This window comes from Eurosta solidaginis, chromosome 4 (genome assembly GCF_040869045.1).
Source record: "Eurosta solidaginis isolate ZX-2024a chromosome 4, ASM4086904v1, whole genome shotgun sequence".
Taxonomy (NCBI): domain Eukaryota; kingdom Metazoa; phylum Arthropoda; class Insecta; order Diptera; family Tephritidae; genus Eurosta; species Eurosta solidaginis.
Window position 1 is genome coordinate 10,367,368 of NC_090322.1, and position 22,910 is coordinate 10,390,277.

General features: G+C 43.1%; 4 protein-coding genes and 1 long non-coding RNA gene across 7 annotated transcripts in view; 2 read left to right on the top strand and 3 right to left on the bottom strand.

The window, feature by feature from the left end:
- Nucleotides 1-17,294, bottom strand: part of Setd3 (SET domain containing 3) — a 67,071-nt gene extending 49,777 nt beyond the window's left edge. For both annotated transcript variants that reach the window (XM_067780033.1, XM_067780032.1), the window contains exon 1: nt 16,237-17,294. In XM_067780033.1, coding sequence (XP_067636134.1) covers nt 16,237-17,069 — 833 coding nt within the window. In that variant the 5' untranslated portion in view covers nt 17,070-17,294. The remainder of the gene's footprint in view (nt 1-16,236) is intronic.
- Nucleotides 17,295-18,363: 1,069 nt separating this feature from the next.
- On the top strand, nt 18,364-20,202 carry LOC137247615 (beta-1,3-galactosyltransferase 5). The gene is made up of 2 exons (XM_067778592.1): nt 18,364-18,742; nt 18,837-20,202. The coding sequence occupies exons 1-2, from the start codon at nt 18,454-18,456 to the stop codon at nt 19,742-19,744; spliced, it is 1,197 nt and encodes a 398-aa protein (XP_067634693.1). The 5' UTR covers nt 18,364-18,453; the 3' UTR covers nt 19,745-20,202.
- Nucleotides 19,999-21,047, bottom strand: LOC137247618 (uncharacterized). The gene is made up of 2 exons (XR_010951870.1): nt 20,655-21,047; nt 19,999-20,542 (listed from the first exon to the last, which is right to left on the bottom strand). It is a non-coding gene; the product is annotated as an uncharacterized lncRNA (long non-coding RNA).
- A 73-nt stretch (nt 21,048-21,120) lies between these two features.
- LOC137247617 (cytochrome c oxidase assembly factor 6 homolog) lies at nt 21,121-21,595 on the top strand. Its single transcript, XM_067778595.1, has one exon. The coding sequence runs from the start codon at nt 21,226-21,228 to the stop codon at nt 21,499-21,501; it is 276 nt and encodes a 91-aa protein (XP_067634696.1). The 5' UTR covers nt 21,121-21,225; the 3' UTR covers nt 21,502-21,595.
- Nucleotides 21,509-22,266, bottom strand: Sbat (LSMD1 domain-containing protein Sbat). 2 transcript variants are annotated; one of them, XM_067778594.1, is made up of 2 exons: nt 22,102-22,266; nt 21,509-22,037 (listed from the first exon to the last, which is right to left on the bottom strand). In XM_067778594.1, exons 1-2 carry the CDS (start codon nt 22,141-22,143, stop codon nt 21,654-21,656), a joined length of 426 nt encoding a protein of 141 aa, XP_067634695.1. In that variant the 5' UTR covers nt 22,144-22,266; the 3' UTR covers nt 21,509-21,653. The 2 variants fall into 2 exon arrangements, with proteins under 2 accessions (XP_067634695.1, XP_067634694.1); XM_067778593.1 differs by having other exon boundaries at nt 22,090-22,266.
- Nucleotides 22,267-22,910: the final 644 nt, after the last annotated feature.

Below are 22,910 nucleotides of genomic sequence, written 5' to 3' on the forward strand. Positions count from 1 at the left end.
CTTTTGTATCCGTTTTTTTAGATCCAAGATACAAAAGTTTGCAATATAAAAACACAGAAACAAAAATGAAAGTCCATGATTTTGTTAGAAGTAGTTTAAAAGATGGAACTTCTGTGGATTACACGGTGGCCACAGAAAAAAAATACTGATCTTGACTTCCTATTTAAGTCCGAAATAAACCGAACAGACCTTAAATCGGAAATGGATTTATACATTGCAGAACCACAAGTTGGTCACAATATCGATCCCATATTGTGGTGGAAATCCCATAGCGAAGAAATATAAATCTTCTTACTTTCTTGTATCAAAACAGAGGTTATATGAAGGGGAATGAACTTATATAAATGTATATGTCGTTTTTATATATAGCATTAAGGACTATATGTTTTGGCATGATTTGCATTTTATGGAAATAAAAATCTTAGATATGCACATATTATTTTATTTGTTTTATTAATTGAATTAGATTTTATATGTACGGAAATTTATGCATAGATTAATAAACTTTAAATGAGGCGCACTATTCAGAAAGGGCCACCAGCTGCCACAACCCTCCTCCCCTCATTCCTAAAACGCCCCTACATATGTATGCACATACAAACCAATATTTGTCAGACATTTGAAATTTGATTTCATATTTTTATATACAGAATTACCTACATTTTATTTCTGTGCTCCTAATACAAGGCTTTTTTTCGTGTCATTTGAATTCTACAGCATTGTGTGAAAAAACAATATATGCTTTGACCATATGTACGTTCAACTTGTTTCTGTTTTTGTATGTTGGTTATTTTACTACGCTTTAGTTTTATATTCCCTTGGTCCTGCTGCTACAGATAACGTTTTAAAAGATTATTATAAAATAATTAAAGTAATAAAATCTGTACTAATATACCATATGTCGCGAAGCAATCCTTAGAGTCTAGAGTAAGGAAAGCCGCGATTGTAATTGGAAAAGGAAGTAGGATAGGTATTCAAACAAATTGGAAAAAAGTACGAGAAATGAAAAGAGAAATGTTTGCAAAAGTTATGACGAAAACAACCTTTGACTTGAAGATTTCCCTTTTGAAGTATTGTTACAGGTCAATGATATCTTATCTATTTTATTTTCATACTTGTTTTTAAACTATGACCATACAGGTAAATATAATTATTTCTAAAGTCTCTTTTGCAAGAGTCATTCGATTTTGACGTTCAACCAAAATTATAAGGCAATTGGTGGCTGAACGTCAGAGACTCGACCAGAGAAATGGGCTCGTGTTTAACTGCTCAATAACATAAGGAATTGCTATAAATCGAATTTTAATTTTAATTTGGGGTCTTACTTTATTGCGCAAAACTGTAAAGAAAATTTTCATTGTATTTCGTTCATAATTACTTACACGAAAATCCTGAGCTCCTGATATATTTTATTGAATATTTAAAAGAAACCAATCAAATTAATTGGCAAATATCACAGATACTACTTATACGTGATGCCTTTGTAACCGAAATATACATTAACCGATAACCCCTAGTGAGCGGTTAATCGACTAACCGTAAATGGACGGTTAACCGAATAGTCTAAATGTTTTGACTACCCGAATACTGGTAGTCGACTTTTAGTAGTCGACTAATGACATATTCGAATAATTCGGTTAATCGACTAACCGAATACCAAGAGCCCTAGTCACAAGGCATGTGCGTATGTAAAGCTTGCGGGAAAGAGTCAAATGAAGACGGCAATTGGGTACAGTGCGACCGGTGTGACCTGTGGTCCAATTTTGCTCCACCACAAGCTGTCCTTAACTCAACACCAGGCAATGGCGAAACAAACTTACAGCAGCAACTTTCGCTTACAATGCTAGAGGAGAAAAGAGCAGCGGAGGAGCGCTACATCGAGCAAAAGTACCGACTTCTCGCTAATATGAACTCGACGGTCATACCAGGGATACAAGTTGCGGTTAATGGGTCAACAAGCTCCAAAATAGCCGCGAGACAAGCCATACCAAAAGATTTGCCGCTGTTTAGCTGGGACCCGGAAGAGTGGCCCATGTTCATCAGTACCTTCGACCATAGTACATCAGTCGCGGGTTTCATCAACGTCGAAAATATGCTACGACTGCAGGGGTGTCTAAAAGGGAAAGCGCACGAGCTCGTCAAAGACAAGCTACTTTTGCCAGACTTGGTTCCCGAAGTCATCAGCATTCTAAAAACGTTCTTCGGCAGGCCCGAGTATATTTTAGAAAGAATGATTGAGAAGATTAGGAAGTTGCCTCCACCTAAAGATAAATTAGAACCTCTGATAGATTTCTCATTGGCGGTACGCAATATATGCGCTACAATGCAGACGTGTAAGCTGGAGGCGCATCCAATGCTGGTTAAGGAGTTGGTGGAGAAATTGCCAAATCAGCACAAATTAAGCTGGGCAATGCATCGGCGCGGCGACACAGCGACAATAAAAGAATTCAGTGACTGGTTATATCGAATGGTGGAAGCGGCGTCGACCGTAGTATCGCCCGCGCTCTATAGAACCAGCTCCGTCAACACACACAGTCATAGCGAGTGCACTCCATCGCCTACAACTCCCGAAAGAAGACATTTTCCAAAACAGACTTTTACATCATCAGGTTCGGGCGCACACTCTAAGCGTTCGACAATGAAGTGCGTAGCGTTTGGCGAAATTGAGCATTGTGCTGAACAGTGTGAAAAATTCCAAACTATGTCGGGAAACCAGAGGTGGGAAGCAGTGAAAATGGGTGGCACATGTTATCGGTGTCTCAAACCGTTGCGGCGTAAATGGTTGCACTCGAAAGCACCATCCAATGCTCCACAACGCAGGCACTGAGAAACCTATAAATTCGGATAGGGATACAACCCTCGTAAGCACGCACAATAGTAGCAGTACAAGAAGCCAGTATTTTCGCATTATGCCTGTGAACATTCATTCGGAAAATTAAACTATCCACACTTATGCGTTCTTGGATAGGGATCTTCAGTGTCTCTCATAGACGAATCGACCTTCAACCAACTCGGCATTGAAGGAACACCAGCGCCTATATGTCTGCAGTGGACAAGCGAAACAACACGCAACGAAAGTTCATCCGTTAGGGCGTCCATAAAAATATCAGCTGCGGGTGCCGACAAATCGTATTGGTTAAACAATGTACATACCATCAAAAATATTGCCCCACCTAAACAAACCATTGACGCAAATGAGCTACGTGGTAAGTACCCATATTTGAAAGATATTCCATTAGAATCGTATAGCGACGTTCAACCAGCGCTACTCATCGGGACCGATAATTGGAAGATCGCGGTTCCACGCAAGATCCGCGAGGGCAGAGTAGACCAACCCATTGCATCTAAGTGTTTACTGGGATGGAGTATACAAGGTACATCAATGTCATCGAACTACATAACTATGCAGCATTGTGACTGTAAATGGCAAGAACTGCACTACGCAGTGAAGGAAAGCTTCAACCTGGACGCGGTAAAACCCCACGACGTGCAATCAGTCGATGATCAAAGAGCCATGGAAATTCTCGACCAGACATGCGTCAAGGTAATTGGACGGTTTGAAGTTGGTCTATTGTGGCTCAACAACAACGATGTACTGCCAGAAAGTTATCAATGCTCTAAAGCGCCTCGACTGTCTTAAACAAAAAATTAAGCGATAACCGCATTTGTACGATAAAATATCCGAACAAATTCATAACCCTTTTAAAAAGGGCAGTCAAACTATCGGAAATTGAGATCTTAAACCAGCCTAGGCACACATGGTACTTACCGATTTTTGATGCCTTGAACCCCAAAATGCCAAACAAAATAAGGCTCGTCTGGGACGCAGCAGCAAAATCCCGCAGCGGGTGTTTAAACGATTTCGTACTCAGCGGACTAGACCTCTTAAATCCACTTGTCGAGATCCTGATTTCGTTCAGGGTTGGTCAAGTAGCAAAATGCGGCGACATAGCGGAAATGTTTCACCGTATAAACATCCGCCCAGGGGACAGAGACGCACAACGTTTTCTATGGTACAACAACGACGTAAACGTGTACGTTATACACGCAATGACATTTGGCTTAAGTTGTGCGCCCTGTATCGCATATTATGTACTTGGCAAAAATGCTGAGGCATTTCGCCAACAACGCTCTCAAGCCTACGAGGCTGTCCAAAAGGCTCATTACGTCGACGATTATATCGACAGCAAAGACACCGAGCAAGAGGCTCTCGAAATGGAGAGTCTAGTTCGCAAGGTCCACGCAGCTGGCGGATTCGAAATGCGTAATTGGGCGTCAAACTCGTCTAATGTTCTTAAGCAACTACTAGAAGGCAAGTCGGCAGGGCATACACCAGTACAATTTGGAGGCACAAAAAAGGTGTTAGGTATGCATTGGGCTCCACAAAAAGATGTTTTTATACTCAGTTGAGCAGAGCTCACAGAGTATATTAACTTTGATTGGATAACGGTTGGTTGTACAGGTATAAAGGAATCGAGATAGATATAGAGTTCCATATATCAAAATCATCAGTATCGAAAAAAAATTTGATTGAGCCATGTCGGTCCGTCCGTCCGTCTGTCCGTTAACACGATAACTTGAGTAAATTTTGAGGTATCTTGATGAAATTTGGTATGTAGATTCCTGGGCACTCATCTCAGATCGCTATTTAAAATGAACGATATCGGACTATAACCACGCCCACTTTTTCGATATCGAAAATTTCGAAAAACCGAAAAAATGCGACAATTCATTGCCAAAGGCGGTTAAAGCGATGAAACTTGGTAGATGGGTTGACGTTATGACGCAGAATATAAAATTAGTAAGATTTTGGACAATGGGCGTGGCACCGCCCACTTTTACAAGAAGGTAATTTAAAAGTTTTGCAAGCTGTAATTTGGCAGTCGTTGAAGATATCATGGTGAAATTTGGCAGGAACGTTACTACTATTACTATATATGTGCTAAATAAAAATTAGCAAAATTGGATGAAGAACACGCCCACTTTTTAAAAAAAAATTTTTTTTAATTCAAATTTTAACAAAAAATTTAATATCTTTACTGTATATAAGTAAATTAAGTCAAAATTCAACTCCAGTAATGATATGATGCAATAAAATACAAAAATAAAAGAAAATTTCAAAATGGGCGTGGCTCCGCCCATTTTCATTTAGTTTGTCTAGAATACTTTTAATGCCATAAGTCGACCAAAAATTTACCAATCCTTCTCAAATTTGGTAAGGGCATAGATTCTATGACGGTAACTGTTATCTGTGAAAATGGGCGAAATCGGTGGAAACCACGCCCAATTTTTATACACAGTCCACCGTCTGTCCTTCCGCTCGGCCGTTAACACAATAACTTGAGCAAAAACCGATATATCTTTACTAAACTTAGCCCACGTACTTATCTGAACTCACTCTATCTTGGTATAAAAATGGCCGAAATCCGACCATAACCACGCCCACTTTATCGATATCGAAAATTACGAAAAATGAAAAAAATGCCATAATTCTATAACAAATACGAAAAAAGGGATGAAACATGGTAACTGGATTGGTTTATTGACGCAAAATATAACTTTGGAAAAAACTTTGTAAAATGGTATTAAGTAGAAGAAAATGAAAAAGTTCTACAAGGCGAAATCAACAGCCCTTGGAATCTTGGCAGGAATACTGTTAGTGGTATTGCATATATAAATAAATTAGCAGTACCCGACAGATGATTTTCTGGATCACCTGGTCCACATTGTGGTCGATATCGCGAGAACGCCTTCACATATACATCTAAGGGCCACTCGCTTTTAAAACCCTCATTAATACCTTTAATTTGATATCCATATCGTACAAACACATTCTTTCACCCCTGGCCCACCCTAATGGCGATATCTCTAAAAGGCGTCCACCTATAGACCTAATGCCCACTCCCTCTTAAAATGCTCAGTAACACCTTTCGTTTGATACCCATATCGTACAAACACATTCTAGAATCACCCCTGGCCCACCCTAATGGCGATATCTCGAAAAGGCGTCCACCTATAGACCTAATACCCACTCCCTTTTAAAATGCTCAGTAACACCTTTCGTTTGATACCCATATCGTACAAACATTCTAGAGTCACCCCTGGCCCACCCTAATGGCGATATCTCGAAAAGGCGTCCACCTATAGACCTAATGTCCACTCCCTCTTAAAATGATCAGTAACACCTTTCGTTTGATACCAATATCGTACACACATTCTAGAGTCACCCCTGGCCCACCCTAATGGCGATATCTCGAAAAGGCGTCCACCTATAGACCTAATGCCCACTCCCTCTTAAAATGCTCAGTAACACTTTTCGTTTGATACCCATATCGTACAAACATTCTAGAGTCACCCCTGGCCCACCCTAATGGCGATATCTCGAAAAGGCGTCCACCTATAGACCTAATGCCCACTCCCTCTTAAAATGCTCCGTAACACCTTTCGTTTGATACCCATATCGTACAAAATTCAAAAAAGGAAAGTGGGAAGAATATAAATCTGCAATAGACAGCAGCTTTGCTGCCCTCCCTATCCCGATGATGCCCGCCAAGGGGAGCGTGCCTTCCATAAGGTCATTGAATCCGCCTCGGCACATTTCATTCCCGCCGGGAGAATTCCCGAAATCCGGCCCCACTTCCCAGCGGAGGCCGCGAGCTTAGCGAGGGAACGCGACCTTATAAGACAGCTTGATCCAGGCGACCCCCAAATAAGGGATATAAACCAACGCATCACATTGCTTGTGGACGAACACAAGCGGGCGAAATGAGAAGAGCACCTAAGATGTTGTAACCTCTCTACCGGTGTAGGTAAACTTTGGTCCACCGTAAAGTCCATATCGAATCCGACTAAGCACAAAGACAAAGTTTCCATCGCCTTTGGCGATAAGGTGCTGTCGGATGCGGAAAAATGCGCGAGCGCTTTCTGCCGACAATATATAATGCATCCTACGGTCGACAAAGATAGACGGAGAGCCAATAGACACGCACATAAACACAAATTCAGCGCGTCACCAATCACCATCAACGCTAGAGAGGTTGAGGACGCCATTGGTCGCGCTAAACCATCCAAAGCAGTGGGCCCAGACGGCATAGCCATGCCGATGCTTAAAAACCTAGGGAAAGCGGGTTTCAAATATTTAGCGCATGTCTTCAACCTGTCTCTCTTCACCTTTGCCATACCCGAGAAATGGAAAATGGCCAAGGTGGTCCCGCTACTAAAGCCTGGGAAACCAGCTAACGTAGGTGAGTCATATCGTCCGATATCTCTCCTATCGCCAGTGGCAAAGACGCTTGAAGCCACTTTGCTCCCTTATTTCCAAGCACATTTGCAGCTAGCCCCTCCTCAGCATGGCTTCAGAAAACTCTATAGCACTACCTCCGCGCTAAATGTCATTAGCACCCAGATAAATTGCGGTTTGAATCAATACCCCACCATAGAACAGTACTCGTAGCGCTAGACCTATCAAAAGCCTTTGATACGGTCAACCATGGCTCATTACTGCAAGACCTGGAAGGGTCTACCCTTCCCCATGTCTTAAAAGGTGGACCGCAAATTATCTGGGTGGTCGGCAGGCATCGGTGCAATTCAGAAACGAAACATCAAAACCAAGGAGAATTAAACAAGGGGTGCCACAGGGTGGTGTCCTATCCCCACTTTTGTTTAATTTCTACATATCTAAGCTACCTTCACCACCGGAAGGAGTCACAATCGTTTCCTACGCCGATGACTGCACAATAATGGCCACAGGCCCAGGCCCAGAGATCGATGAGCTATGCAATAAAATAAACGGCTATCTCCCTGATCTCTCCAGTTTTTTCGTCTCGCGAAACCTGGCATTGTCACCGACTAAATCTTCCGCGACCTTATTTACAACATGGACGCCCCAAATGTTGACCATATTGAACATCCACGTCGATGGCACTACGCTACCGACTGTCCTACACCCCAAAATCTTGGGTGTGACGTTTGATCAGGATCTACATTTTGGTGCGCACGCAACCACAATTATTCCGAGAATTCAGAGCCGTAATAAAATCCTCCAATCCCTTGCTGGCAGTACCTGGGGAAAAGATAAAGAAACGCTCATGACCACATACAAAGCAATTAGCCAGCCGATTAGGTGCTACGCGTCACCCATATGGTCGCCAAGCCTAAAAACTACCCACTGGAAGAAACTACAGGCCTGCCAAAATACTGCTCTCAGAATCGCCACGGGCTGTCTTCTTATGTCCCCAGAACACCATCTGCATAATGAGGCGAGAATACTCCCCATCAGGGAGAGAAATGAGATGCTGACCAAACAGTTTCTGTTGAATACCCAGAAACCTGGGCATCCCAACAGACATCTGATTGACGAACCAGCACCGCCTAGGGGCCTAAGGAGTCATCTCCGTAAGCATTTTGAGGAAATACGGCACCTGAGAACCCAGCCGTATGAAGCGAAAAAACACAAGCAGGTCCTTGGTGAACTCCATAGACAGGCGTCGGACCTTTATGTCGGGAATTGCCCGGTGAATCCAGTACTTGAAGAAAAATATCCAGAACTCGCGGAAGAGGAACGCATACTCCCCAGGGAAACGCGTGTCACTCTTGCTCAACTTCGTTCTGGATACTGTAACAGGTTAAACTCTTACCTATCCAGAATCAACCCTGACATACAAAATGTATGCCCCGCTTGCAATGTGTCCCCACATGACACCAACCATCTCTTCAATTGTAATGTGGAACCAACGCCTCTAACACCCCTTTCCTTATGGTCCACCCCTGTTGAAACGGCAAGTTTCCTTGGACTCCCGTTAGAGGATATTGATGACAATTTGTGATCGGTCGCGGCTATTAAGTGGGGCGAGCATTGTTACAACAACAACAACAACAAACATTCTAGAGTCACCCTTGGTCCACCTTTATGGCGATATCTCGAAAAGGCGTCCACCTATAGAACTAAGGATTACTCCCTTTTAAAATACTCATTACCACCTTTCATTTGATACCCATATCGTACAAACACATTCTGGAGTCACCCTGGCCCACCCTAATGGCGATATCTCGAAAAGGCGTCCACCTATAGACCTAATGCCCACTCCCTCTTAAAATGCTCAGTAACACCTTTCGTTTGATACCCATATCGTACAAACATTCTAGAGTCACCCTTGGTCCACCTTTATGGCGATATCTCGAAAAGGCGCCCACCTATAGAACTAAGGAATACTCCCTTTTAAAATACTCATTACCACATTTCATTTGATACCCATATCGTACAAACACATTCTAGAGTCACCCCTGGCCCACCCTAATGGCGATATCTCGAAAAGGCGTCCACCTATAGACCTAATGCCCACTCCCTCTTAAAATGCTCAGTAACACCTTTCGTTTGATACCCATATCGTACAAACATTCTAGAGTCACCCCTGGCCCACCCTAATGGCGATATCTCGCAAAGGCGTCCACCTATATACCTAATGCCCACTCCCTCTTAAAATGCTCAGTAACACCTTTCGTTTCATACCCATATCGTACAAACACATTCTAGAGTCACCCCTGGCCCACCCTAATGACGATATCTCGAAAAGGCGTCCACCTATAGACCTCATGCCCACTCCCTCTTAAAATGCTCAGTAACACCTTTCGTTTGATACCCATATCGTAAAAAACATTCTAGAGTCACCCTTGGTCCACCTTTATGGCGATATCTCGAAAATGCGTCCACCTATAGAACTAAGGATTACTCCCTTTTAAAATACTCATTACCATCTTTCATTTGATACCCATATCATACAAACACATTCTAGAGTCACCCCAGGCCCACCCTAATGGCGACATTTCGAAAAGGCGTCCACCTATAGACCTAATGCCCACTCCCTCTTAAAATGCTCAGTAAAACTTTTCGTTTGATACCCATATCGTACAAACATTCTAGAGTCACCCCTGGCCCACCCTAATGGCGATATCTCGAAAAGGCGTCCACCTATAGACCTAATGCCCACTCCCTCTTAAAATGCTCAGTAACACCTTTCATTTGATTCCCATATCGTACAAACACATTCTAGAGACACCCCTGGTCCACCTTTATGGCGATATCTCGAAACCCTCCTCCCTCCTTTTCAAAATACTTATTAACAGCTTTCATTTGATACCCATATCGTACAAACATATTCTAGAGTCACCCCTGGTCCACCTTTATAGCGATTTCTCGAAAAGGCGTTCACCTATAGAACTAAAGCCCATTCCCTTTTAAAATACTCATTACCACCTTTCATTTGATACCCATATCGTACAAACACATTCTAGAGTCACCCCTGGTCCACATTAATGGCGATATCTCGAAAAGGCGTCCACCGATAGACCTAAGGCCCACTCCCTCTTAAAATGCTCAGTAACACCTTTCATTTGATACCCATATCGTACAAACAAACTCTAGAGTCAGCCCTGGTCCACCTTTATGGCGATATCCCTAAATGGCGTCCATCCATAGAACTATGGCCTACTCTCTCTTAAAATACTCTTTAATACCTTCCATTTGATACACATGTCATACAACCACATTCCAGGGTTACCCTAGGTTCATTTTCCTACATGGTGATTTTCGTTATTTTGTCTGCATAGCTCTCAACTGAGTATGTAATGTTCGGTTACACCCGAACTTAGCCTTCCTTACTTGTTAAATTTCATTTCAGGTTCGCCCGACTACACCGTGACGTTTTGACCCACCGGGACTACTCTATTGCCACACAATCGGCACCGTTGGCGCGCCAACATAGAATGGGACGTGGCGCTAACTGAGACACTACACCACCAGTGGCATCAGTGGAAACAACTCCTGCCGGAGATATTACATGGAAATCCCAAGGTGCTATTCTCCAAATCTGCCTCATTCGGCCCAAGTAGAGCTCCATACATTCGTCGACGCAAGTGAGCATGCCTTCGCAGCGGCTTCATAATATGCGAATACACAGGATTATGGGTTCGACGTAACATTGGTCGCCGCTAAAAGCAAAGTTGCACCGCTGAAGCTCATCTCTATCCCCCGGATGGAACTTCAGGCAGCAGTAATTGGTGTACGCTTGGCTCAAAAAATACTCTCCATTCGAAGGTTGAAAATCAGAACCGTCACATTCTGGTCCGAATCTCGAACCGTCTTACAGTAGCTGAGAATAGATCCGCGTAATTTCCAACAATTCGTGATGCATCACATAGGGGAAATTCTTGAGTGCTCCAACAGTACCCAGTGGCGATGGGTATGTAGCAGACGGTGCGACTAAGGTCGACAGTACGATAGAAATTAAGCAGGGGCCTGACTTCTTGAAAATGCAAGAGTGCGAGTGGCCGCAAGTCCCACAACGCCTAGAGGGAAAAGACACGACCGAGCTGAAGAAACACGTATACGTTACGCAAAAAAGCGATGCCGTAAAATTGAACGTGGAATACTTTCGCGATTGGCACCGCGTCTACAGAGCAGTAGCAAGATTTCTTTTATATCTCGATCGACTAAGCGCCAACCGAACAAGTCAAGCCGAATAAGATTACTTTGGAATTAATCAACAACGCCACTAATATACTCTTTAAGCAGGCTCAAGCCGAAGCATACTTAGCCGGATTAACTTATTACGTGTAAAGCTACCACCAGGTAAACAAAGCAGGTTGGCTGGATTAAATGTCTACCTCGACGACAACGGTATTATGAGAACTCAAAGCATATCAGATTCAATCAACTGCAGAAAAGACGCCATCGTCATGCCACGGGAGAGCTACACTACATTCTTAATAGTGAAAGCATATCATGCTCAGAATCACATGTGGCGCACGAGATGGCTATAAACAGCGTACGTGCTTCCTACTAAATACCTCGTTTACGCGTTGTGTACGTCTGTCGTGCCAAACATGCAAAATAAGCAATGCCGTACCTAGCCCTCCACAAATGGCTCCAATTCCCAAAGCAAGGCTTGCCAGCTTTGAGAAAGCCTTCACATATATAGGCATCGACTATATCGGAGCCATCCTTGTGAACGTGGGCCGACACAAGGAGAAACGATGGAGCGCACTTTTTACTTGCTTGACACTTCGAGCAGTGCATTTCGAAATCGCACACAGCTTAGATACCAGCTCCTGCATCATGTGCCTACGTCACTTTTTGGCACGACGCGGCACTCCAAGGAAGATATATTCGGACAATGGCACGAATTTTAGAGCCACCACAAAGGTTGTTTGAGAAGCGATAATCAAGATAGATTTTTAAAAGGCAGTCGGTTCTATGTACCGGAGCGACTCGGAATTTTTCCCGACCAAGGAGTGTCATTTCAGTGTAACCCCATTTAATTTGTTGCATCCCTCCCACAAATTGTCAAATTCCCAGCAGCTCCTTGCAGCGGGACTGCTCCATATTCTCTTGCTCCGGGAAGGTATCGAATCCAATCCGGGTCCGTCTCCTGACCCCGGTCCTGAGAAATGGTTTTACTGCGTCTGCCGGAAAAGAATCTTTTTAGGACGGTCATACTCTCTTCAGTGTGTCTCGTGTAAGGGATGGTTGCATCGGACAGGTTGTTCTGGGCTAGATCCCAAAACCAGACGTCCAGGTAAATTTTATAAATCTTTTGTGGCTCCTTGCTGTTCACACCCAAGGGCGTCCCGTAGTCTACGCCTTAGTTCGCCCCCAGTACCTTCCAGCAGCCCCGCTGTTCAGCAAGCCACAACAAGTACCCGCTGCTGCTAGCGCCTAACGGCGCCACCAACTCATACGGCTGCTCCCACTCACACCTACAATCTCCGTATTAGAGTAACAAGCAATGCCGAGTAGCAGGCCCTGCCTCCGTCTTCTCACCCCGTCTTTTCCGGCAGCAATCGTGTATGTCAGGGAAACAGACTCTTAGTCCCTACCTCCTTTTGCACCGTTTGCCAGCACATAATATATATGTTTGCTACATCCGCCCAATGAAGCTCCTGCCTGGCACAGTGCCACTTTGCTAGATGTTCTGGTCTCCGCGACGGCAACCCCCCCCCCCCCCCCCCCCCCGAGTTACATTGCGCCATGTTGCCAGGCCGCATACCCAAATACACCGGGTACCCCAATGATTACCCAAGGACGTCCAGCCCCAGGGCCACAACAGAAGTTGCGTCTTAGCCTTTCACAACCCAGGCGTAGTCACCCGTCACTTACTCCCAGAGTGACGCCGTCTCCCCCGTTGCACTTCAGAATTCTGCAGTTAAACTGTAATGGATTAACTGAGAGAGAGACTAAACTCACAGCAAGATCTGCTCTGCAGACCTGTTCTGGGTATAATGTCCACAGAAAAGATCGCGAGAGCGGAAATGGAGGCGGCCTCGCGTTTATAATACACCACTCTGTGCAATATCATATATTTGATCCCGACATCGGCCGCAGGGACAGTGTGCTAGAACGTCAAGGCTTATCTGTCCGGTCAGGCGATGCAAACCTAGAAATCATCAACATCTACATCCCTCCCCAGTGTTACCCCAGTGGATACCGCCCTAATATCAGCGCCTTACTCACTGGCAATAATCGCACTAATTTGGGCGATTTCAATGCCCATCACGATCTATGGCATTCAAACTTGCAGGCAGACAGTAGGGGTGAGATGTTGGCGGATGAAATAGAAAAACGACGTTCTGCACAATAAACGGAGACGCCCCCACACATATGGTAGGAAGCTGTCACAGTTCGCCGGATATATCAATCTTGAGCGCAGGACCCGTAAACTATGGCAACTGGCAGCCGATGGTAAAATTGGCATCTGACCACCTGCCTATACTTATTTCGCTCGAGCGTCCCGCCGACGCACTTTCATAAACTTCAAAAACGGAAAGTGGGACGAATACAAATCCTTTACAGACAACCGCTTTGCTGCCCTCCTTATCCCGACTGATGCTCGCCAAGGGGATCGTACTTTCCGCAAGGTCATTGCATCCGCCTCGGCTCGCTTCATTCCCGCCGGTAGAATTCCCGAAATTCGGCCTCATTTTTCGGCGGAGGCCGCAAACTTATCGAGAGAATGTGACCTTATAAGACAGCTCGATCCCGGCGACCCCCAAATAAGGGATATAAACCAACGCATCAGAATGCTTGTGGATGAACACAAGCGGGCGAAATGGGAGGAGCACCTAAGCGGTTGTAACCTCTCTGCCGGTGTAGGTAAACTTTGGTCCACCGTAAAGTCCCTATCGAATTCGTCTAAGCACAATGACAAAATTTCCATCGCCTTTGGCGACAAAGTGCTGTCGGATGCGAAAAAATGCGCGAGCGCTTTCTGCCGACAATGTATTATGCATTATACGGTCGACAAAGATAGACGGAGGGCCAACAGACGCGCACATAAACATAAATTCAGCGTGTCTCCAATTACCATCACCGCCAAAGAGGTTGAGGACGCCATCGGTCATGCTAAACTATCCAAAGTAGTGGGCCCAGACGGCATAGCCATGCCGATGCTTAAAAGCCTAGGGAAAGATGGTTTCAAATATTTAGCACATGTCTTCAACTTGTCTCTTTCCACCTTTGTCATTCCCGAAAAATGGAAAATGGCCAAGGTGGTCCCGCTACTAAAGCCTGGGAAATCAGCTAACATAGAAGGGTCATATCGCCCGATATCTCTCCTATCGCCAGTAGCCAAGACGCTTGAATACATTTTGCTCCCCTACTTCAAAGCAAATTTGCAGCTAGCCTGTCATCAGCATGGTTTTAGAAAATTCCATAGCACCACCACCGCGCTAAATGCAATTAGCAGCCAGATAAATTGCGGTTTAAAGATAAAGAAACGCTCATTACCACTTACAAAGCAATTGGCCGGCCGATTGCATGCTACGCGTCTCCGATATGGTCGCCAAGCCTAAAGACCACTCACTGGAAGAAGCTACAGGCCTGCCAAAATACTGGCCTCAGAACCGCCAAGGGTTGTCTTCTTATGTCCCCAGAACACCATCTACATAATGATGCGAGAATACTCCCCATCAGGGAGAGAAATGAGATGCTAAGCAAATGGTTCCTGTTCAATACCCAATAACCTGGGCATCCGAACAGACATCTGATTGATGAGCCAACACCGCCCAGGGGCTTAAGGTGTCATCTCCGTAAGCATTATGAGGAAATACGGCACCTGAGAACTAAGCCGTATAAACTCCACAACCAGGCGTCGGACCTATATGCCAGGAATTGCCCGGTGAATCCAGTACTCAAAGAACTGTACCCAAAACTTGCGAAAGAGGAACGCATACTCCCCAGAGAAACGCGAGTCACTCTAGCTCAACTTCGATCTGGATACTGTAACAGGTTAAACTCTTACCTATCCAGAATCAACCCCGACATACAGAATGTATGCGCCGCTTGCAATGACACACATGACACCACCATCTTTTTAATTGCAATGTGGAACAACGCCTCTAACCCCCTCTCATTATGGTCCTCCCCTGTTGAAACTGCAAGATTCCTTGGACTCCCGTTAGAGGACATTGATGACAATTTGAGATTGGTCGCACCTATTGGATGGGGTGAAGCACTGCTACAACAACAACAACAACATAGATTTTGACAAACTAGTCGTAAAGTACGATAGCAGCAAGTGGCGTTTCAACCCATCTGGGCCTCCACACATGGGAGGCCCCTGGGAGCGACTCGTCCGAACCACCAAGACAGTTTTAATAAGCATCTGACCAACGTATTCCTTTAACGATGAAAGTATTCGTATTGCGCTGATGGAAGCAGAGTACATTATCAATTCACGTCCACTGACTTTCGTAAGTCTCGACTCTTCGGATGACGTCGCTCTCACACTGAACCATTTGTTGCTGGGGTCATCAGATGGCTATTAACCTATCTGCGGTGATGAACTAGATTTGAGGCAACGGTGGAACCAAACACAACTTTTCGGAAACCGATTTTGGAAGCGTTGGGTAAGCGAGTACGCACCTGTGCTAACGGGTTGTTGTTGTTGTAGCAGTGCTTGAAGAAAACCTAACGCAATCTTTGACCAAAAGGGCGAGTTATTAACGCAGTTGTAGCCAAAGACGGAGAAGTTCGGAGAGTGTCTGTGCAAACGAAGCACGATAAACTCACACATTGGTCGAATGAGTATATCGCACATACAATAGAATTGTTAAATTACTTAGCAGTGTCATGCTGTCGTAAATAATTACCAAGTTGTTTTCCCTCATTTTCTCGCCAACAATCTCATTTGATTACTCTTAAAACTACGTACTTCCTATCTACCATTAGTTTTTAATACTCACCGATACAATTCATAGCTGAACTGCTCTTTGAACGCTTGGCCCATCGGATTGAATTTGTGAGCACGTGGTGCTTGTACAGTGTAATTGTAGAGAAACGCATATTGGCGCGCAATCGCTTTGCATTGACGCAGGGCCGCGGTTAATGCATTCGAACCGCGTAGCATTTCCATTTCCTTCGAAGTAAAATACAATACCGTATTATATTTCTCCGGCAACAAATCAATGTAAGGCTTCCAAAAGCTATCTGGCTTCAAAGCTTCCAGCATAAGTACGTAGGACAATTTTAAATTAGACATTGAGCCGAATTGTGCCGGACTCGCTTCTAAATCGAGATTCTCCTCTGTGAGTATAAGTTTGCGTGGTATGCTAAAAAGCAGTTCATCTTCGGCTATATCGCGTGTAGCTTCCAAACCCAGCTCATAGCCGGGAAATTGAGCTATGCGCACACCATCATAACGCAGGCAATTTGCGCTGACCCAACTATAGAAATTTTCAATGTTTGCCAGGCGCGCAGCAATGCTTTGCTTGGATGTTGAACGTTGCAGCGGCGCTTCAAGTATTTGCACACGATGTAGCAATGACTGTATTTCAGTATATTGATCCCATTCTTCCTTCGGGTTAGTGGCCTGTTGGAAGCAAATTTCGAAAAGCGTTTTAATGAGCGCACTCAATTCATTACGTTTTTGTAGCATTAGTGTGGGTCGTTTACTGGGTGATTGTTGCTGCTGTTGCTTGCTGGACTCAACTTCGTCTGCATGGGCCGACACATTTGCTGCCCGTGTCTGGTTTTTATTGCTATTTGATTTGTTTTTATTTCGGTGATTCTTTCCCATTACAACTGCAACTGTACTTGGCCTGGCGATACAACACTTTCACACAACTCTTTTTGATATTCCTGTATTGCGAATATGCACTACACTAACAAGGCAATACAAGCACACGCGTAAACAATTTCTAACGAGTTTCGTTTGTTATTAAACCAAAGTTAACAATGAAAACAAACAACTGCACCGACAAATTGCGATTGCTCACCCAAAAAGGCAATGCACGTGCTGTCAAGTTTGGTCAAGTTTTTTGCAAATGACATATCCAAAAAAAAAAAAAACATATTGCACAGCAGCTGATCAAGTGACAGCTTGGAATTGCCATTTGTCACTGCTGCCGTTTCGAGATTTTGTTACGACCAAAGAGGATAGCTATCCTACAAGAAACGCTGATAGTTACAGAACACTTTTACGCATTGGAGGTCCGGTCCTTAATACATGTACACAAATATAGAGAGGGGTATTAGAAGAAGCGTTTTGGTTAATAGTCTAGTTGAGAGGTCGACTGCTAATACGCTACCAAAAATATCGAGAGAGGTGTCAAAAGATGCGTATTAATCTCGAGAACAATAATCCGATGGCGGAAAAGAAAAAGTTTATCCATGTCCGGAGATATTTGCAGTTGAAGTTGGCGATTTGCATGTGGTTGTTGTTGTGTTTTTACCCACAAAAAAATTTGTGCATCACCGTAGCCACGGTTATACCACACACCCGGACTTGGCATGGCGTAGCCCAGGGTTATTTTTTATAAGCGCGGCCGAAGGCCGCCAACTCAGAAAGGTGTTCTGCGCAAAATTACTATGGATCCCACCCCACCCCCGGTTTCGGAGGTACCCGTGGGTCTTTTTTCGGTTTTTCGTTAATATCTTTTGAACGAGTTAATATTTTTATTTTCCGCCTTCGGATTATTAATACTGATGTCAAGACGCGTCCTTTGACACCTCTCTCGATATTTTTGGTAGCGTATTAGCAGTCGACCCTTCAACTAGACTATTACCGCGTTTTGGATCCAGGATCGCGAATCCCTATCTATCAAAAGATATTGACGAAAAACCAAGTGTCATGCTGTCGTATCGAATTACCGGCGGTCCTTGGTCGAGCTTATAAAAAATTACCCTGCGGTTTGACACCGGTTTGAGATCGAAATAACGCCGCACAAATCCGCTTTTCACCAAAGAAGAACTTCAAAAAGCATCAAAGCGTAGCAACGCAATCAAAGTATGTATGTAAATCTGCCTTAATAGTGATAATTAAGAATAATGACAGGCCAACGGCACAATCATATTTACCAGCTCTATTGGCCCTCTAGTATTTGCTGTTTTTCATCTTTGGCTATTGCTCATACTTTTATTTAGGCAAAATTAAGTTGATTTCGCTTTTTATTGCAAATAAAATGCGTTTACGTGGACGCATAACATATAAATTTCTGACTTTAATAGTGGCCATTATTATTTTGGCGTTAATTTGTATCAACAACTTGGCTCCAAGTTCTAAAAAAGATGAATTCGTGACGCTACTGCCACCACCTCTGGAAAGGGAAGATGTGCCATTCGAACAAGAACAACCGGTGACTGCAAAGGAATTTTCTGCCGATTTAAATTTGAAGAAACTGATAAATTTACCCAATTTTGAGTATGAAATTCCAAATAATGCATGCCACAAGTATGGCAAGGCAATGCTGGGTAAGTATTAACAGACGAGCGCTTAACGCGAGATAATGCCACCCTTAATCGTCTATGACCTCACTAAAGCAATTAGCTTGATCTTTCCCTACAGCCATTATAATTGTCACCTCATACGCCGGCCACGATGAGCTGCGCGCTGCTCATCGCTTAGCTATACCTCAAAGCAAGCTAGCTGATATGGACATGCAACGCGTCTTCTTACTAGCGGCGATTCCTCCTACAGAAAAATTTGTGACACAAAAACAACTGCTCGATGAACAAGAACGCTTTGGTGATCTAGTCCAAGGCAACTTTCAAGAATCCTACCACAATTTGAGCTACAAGCATGTCATGGGCTTGCGCTGGGCTGGTAACGAGTGCAGTAAAGCTAAATTCATCATTAAAATTGATGATGATATAATCTATGATGTCTTCCACTTTAAGCGTTATTTGGAATCGCTAGAGTTACAACAACCTAAGTTAATAAAATCAGCTAACTATCTAGCCGGCTATGTGCTAAGAGGCAGACCGCCTGTGCGCAACACAGCCAGCAAATGGTATGTGTCTGAACAAGAGTGGTCAGCAAGCAGTTATCCTGATTATCTCTCTGGCTGGATGTATATAACAAATCCGGCAACAGCTTTACGTTTGGTGAAGGAAGCACAGAATTCGACATTCTTTTGGATTGACGACACTTGGATAACGGGAATTTTACGCGAGAAATTGAAGCTAGAAATGCAGCGGTTGAATGCGTGGTACTCGGCCAATGCAGAGTTCATTGATTGTTGTGTACGTGATTTGAAGCAGCCAACTAGCTATGAATGTGAATATTTTGTTGGACCGAATGGTGGCGATACAAAAATGTTGGTGGAATTTTTGCACAATGTTGAAAAATGCTATTTTGATGAATGCAACAAACGTCCGCCAGCGAAATCGGTGAAGAAGACTTGTGTTGGTAGTGTAAAGAATCTATTACCAGATCATGGGAGAGGACAAGTGAAACAGGTCGCATTAAGGTGATGATGCATGCTAAGAATTTGTTAAGCTAGGAAATAAGCGATCCTATTTCATAACCCTGCGACACTATTATCCTGCTTGTACATAGCCACACCTTGGCAGCGTTTACCGTTACAACATAAACATACGGCAGCTCGATGTCTCAAAAGCACACGTCCAGTTTTGATATCAAATACTCGAATTTTAGGCTTATACTATTTATATATTTTTTACAAATTTGAACATAAGTATCTATAAAGTTATATTTTAAAACATAAGATTTGTAAAATCGCTATAATCATAGTTGAGGGTAGTACATTAATTTTGATTGCACTACATTTTACATGATAGTGCTGCCTTTCTCCACTACGACTAAAAAATTTATTTCAGTCGCGATGGAATTATCTACCTGACGAATGTTTATAATAAAACTTCATATTGCATAAGCGAGTAAACAAATAAAAAATCACAAAATGTTTGCTAAAAAATTATAGTTTCAATTAGAAAACAATAGAAAATCCAAGAATATGGCTCCATTGAATGCTACAAGCTTCACTCAGGCATGATGCGAGAGTTAAGAGCGTAATTTTTGTGGTCCAACAAGGACTTACTCTTCAATTGCCCTCTCAGTCCAAAGTACCACTTCTTAGCAAGGGGGTTATTATTTTTGATTTCAAAGCCGACATTGTTCCCGCTATTAGTGCTGGTTCCCCGATAGGCGAAAACCTTCATAGTAATGAAGTAAAGGCTTTCAACTGTGGCGTGGTCCTTTCGTTGATGGATCCAATCTAAAGAAAGCAGAATTTATTTTTTCCAGAAAGTCTGAAATATAAAAAGGAATACTTGTTTTATACTGACGAGGTTCTTGGAGTCGACTTATTAAAAAAATTCAAAAATTATATCACACAATAACAAAGGAACTTTCCGTACCAACCTCGTAACACTTAATTTTTCAATTCTACAGTTGGGCCGTTTCGTTCTGAACTTGTTCAATTGACCGGATCTCTCAACTGAACAAGTGAACTAGATCTTCGATTTCGGTTCTATTTGTTCTTTTAGTTCGTTTTATGTGATGTTATTCTTTCGCTCTCTTCGGTCGCGAACATTGTAAATTCATAACGTAGCAATTCACAGTGAGCACGAATGTCGATGATGCCACTTACACTAAAAATATACATACACAAAACATTGCCGCATACACACACCCACCCATCTATTCTTGTTGACTTTTTTCGTGGGTGTGAGAAGAAGTGAACAAATTTGCTTGAAAAAAAGGAACAGATGAACAAAAAGAACAACTTGTTCGTTCATCAGAAAAAGAACGAAAGAACCGAACCTCTGATATGAACGAAAAAGCACAACTCTATTTAATTCTCTGCGCATTCTATCAGCTGTTGTTTTGACAGCTGATTTAGGTTATGTCACTGCCGCTTGCATTTACTTGTCGTCTCGTAAATTTCGTTTGGTTTCACAAAAGTTTACATAAATACATTTAGAAAAGAGAAATGAGTTTTCCCACCAAGGAAGAACGCGAGCGTTGCTGGGGTGCACGCGATGAATATTGGCAATGTCTCACTGAGCACGCACCCAACCATAGCTCGACAAGTGGCGAAAAAGTGCCGGAGGTTTGTAAAAAACTGCGCAAAGTATTTGAAAGCTCTTGTCCAAGGCAATGGGTTAAACATTTTGACCGAAGACGCACATATGAGCAGTTCAAAAAACGCATGGAACAAGGTTATGATCCGCTGGAGGCAAAGAAGAGCTCAACAAAGAAATCTTAGTTGATAGTTGTATATTGTTATGTACATATAGTTTATTTACTTTTGCTAAAGTTAAATTAAATAAAAAAGTCACTTAAACTACGTGTTTATTATATGTAGGAGTGTTTGCTTGTTTATTGACTGCTTCTTCCATTTCCTATCGGCATATAATATTAAACCGCCTCCGATGCTGTTGGTAAATTCGGCTTCCCTGACAATGCCGCATCTCTGGGCATATCTACTGCGATTGATACAATATGCTTACCCGGTATCATTACATTTCCAAGTATGCGTGCATCTTTGCCTTCTTCCAGATACTCTGCACACATTGAGAGCACAATATTGGCATCTTTGTCCGTGCAATTGAAGAAACCCACAAGCACGCGGCCATCAGTTATGACTATCCTGAATGTATGGCCCAGCCAATTTTGTAGATTACAACGTCCTGGCGTTAATTCTTTCTTGACGCTCAAATCGAGCGCATTTGTGTTCTCATCATTTAAGGCATTTTCATTTGGATTAGCTTTTAATGCAGTGGGCAACAGTTCAGCAGTCGGCTGTGAAATGAAAGGGTTAAAATCGATTTGTAGCTGAACGAAATAGACTAACGTAGAAACTAACTTCAGTTTTAAGTGCATTGCCGTTTGTACTTGACTCACTCATGTTAAAATCCTTTTACTTATGTTTTTTGTGATTTATTTATATTTTCACTGAAAAATTTCCAATTTAATTGTTTTCCTAATTACTAACAGCTGATTTAATTGATCAAAGCAGAAATGTGCCAAAGTAAAATTTGAACAGAATAACACAGTGTTGCATTTGGAAATAAATTTACAAGGTGAAGCTGGTAAAGTTTTATTTGATTAAGGCCTTATTACATGTGTTTATATGATTGAAGCCTTGTTACATGAATTTATTTTCTTGATGTCCAATTAAGGGTAAACTATTTTGACTTTGACATATGAAACTCAAAATTTTACTAAGCTTTACTTCTTGTAGCAAGATTAACCTTCTGGGCCTTCCCGTCCCCAAAACCTAGTTCCACGAGGAACTTGGGGTCGCCAGAACCTCGACTGCTGAAGCAACAGAAATCGTCACGGGTAGGTGAGGTTGACGATTGGCCTGGCGCTACATAGCCCCTTAAATCATTTGGGTATTTTAGTCTCCTCTTACGATAGGCATTCCTGCCGCTGGCATATTCTTATCCCCCTATCCCGCAAGGGACACTATAAATCGATATTTCCAGTAATGCTGGATTGAAGTAACCACGAAGCTTTTTCCCATGGCTCTGACCGTCAATAAGAGAAAGTTGTTACTGATTGGATACGGCCAATAAATCGGAGCCCACTTGATACCTTTTTAACAAGAACCAAATCTGTGCCAATTTCCTTGCTGTATAGCTGTGGAATTTTTATATTCCCCCATTGGTG

Excerpts from the sequence above, each read along its gene's own strand:
- Sbat (XM_067778593.1), bottom strand. The coding sequence starts at position 22,143 with ATGAGTGAGTCAAGTACAAACGGCAATGCACTTAAAACTGAAGTTAGT. Across the intron at positions 22,038-22,089 it reads AAACTGAAGTTAGTTTCTAC|CCGACTGCTGAACTGTTGCC; the intron begins GTTAGTCTATTT and ends TTCATTTCACAG.
- LOC137247615 (XM_067778592.1), top strand. The coding sequence starts at position 18,454 with ATGCGTTTACGTGGACGCATAACATATAAATTTCTGACTTTAATAGTG. Across the intron at positions 18,743-18,836 it reads GTATGGCAAGGCAATGCTGG|CCATTATAATTGTCACCTCA; the intron begins GTAAGTATTAAC and ends CTTTCCCTACAG.
- LOC137247617 (XM_067778595.1), top strand. The coding sequence starts at position 21,226 with ATGAGTTTTCCCACCAAGGAAGAACGCGAGCGTTGCTGGGGTGCACGC.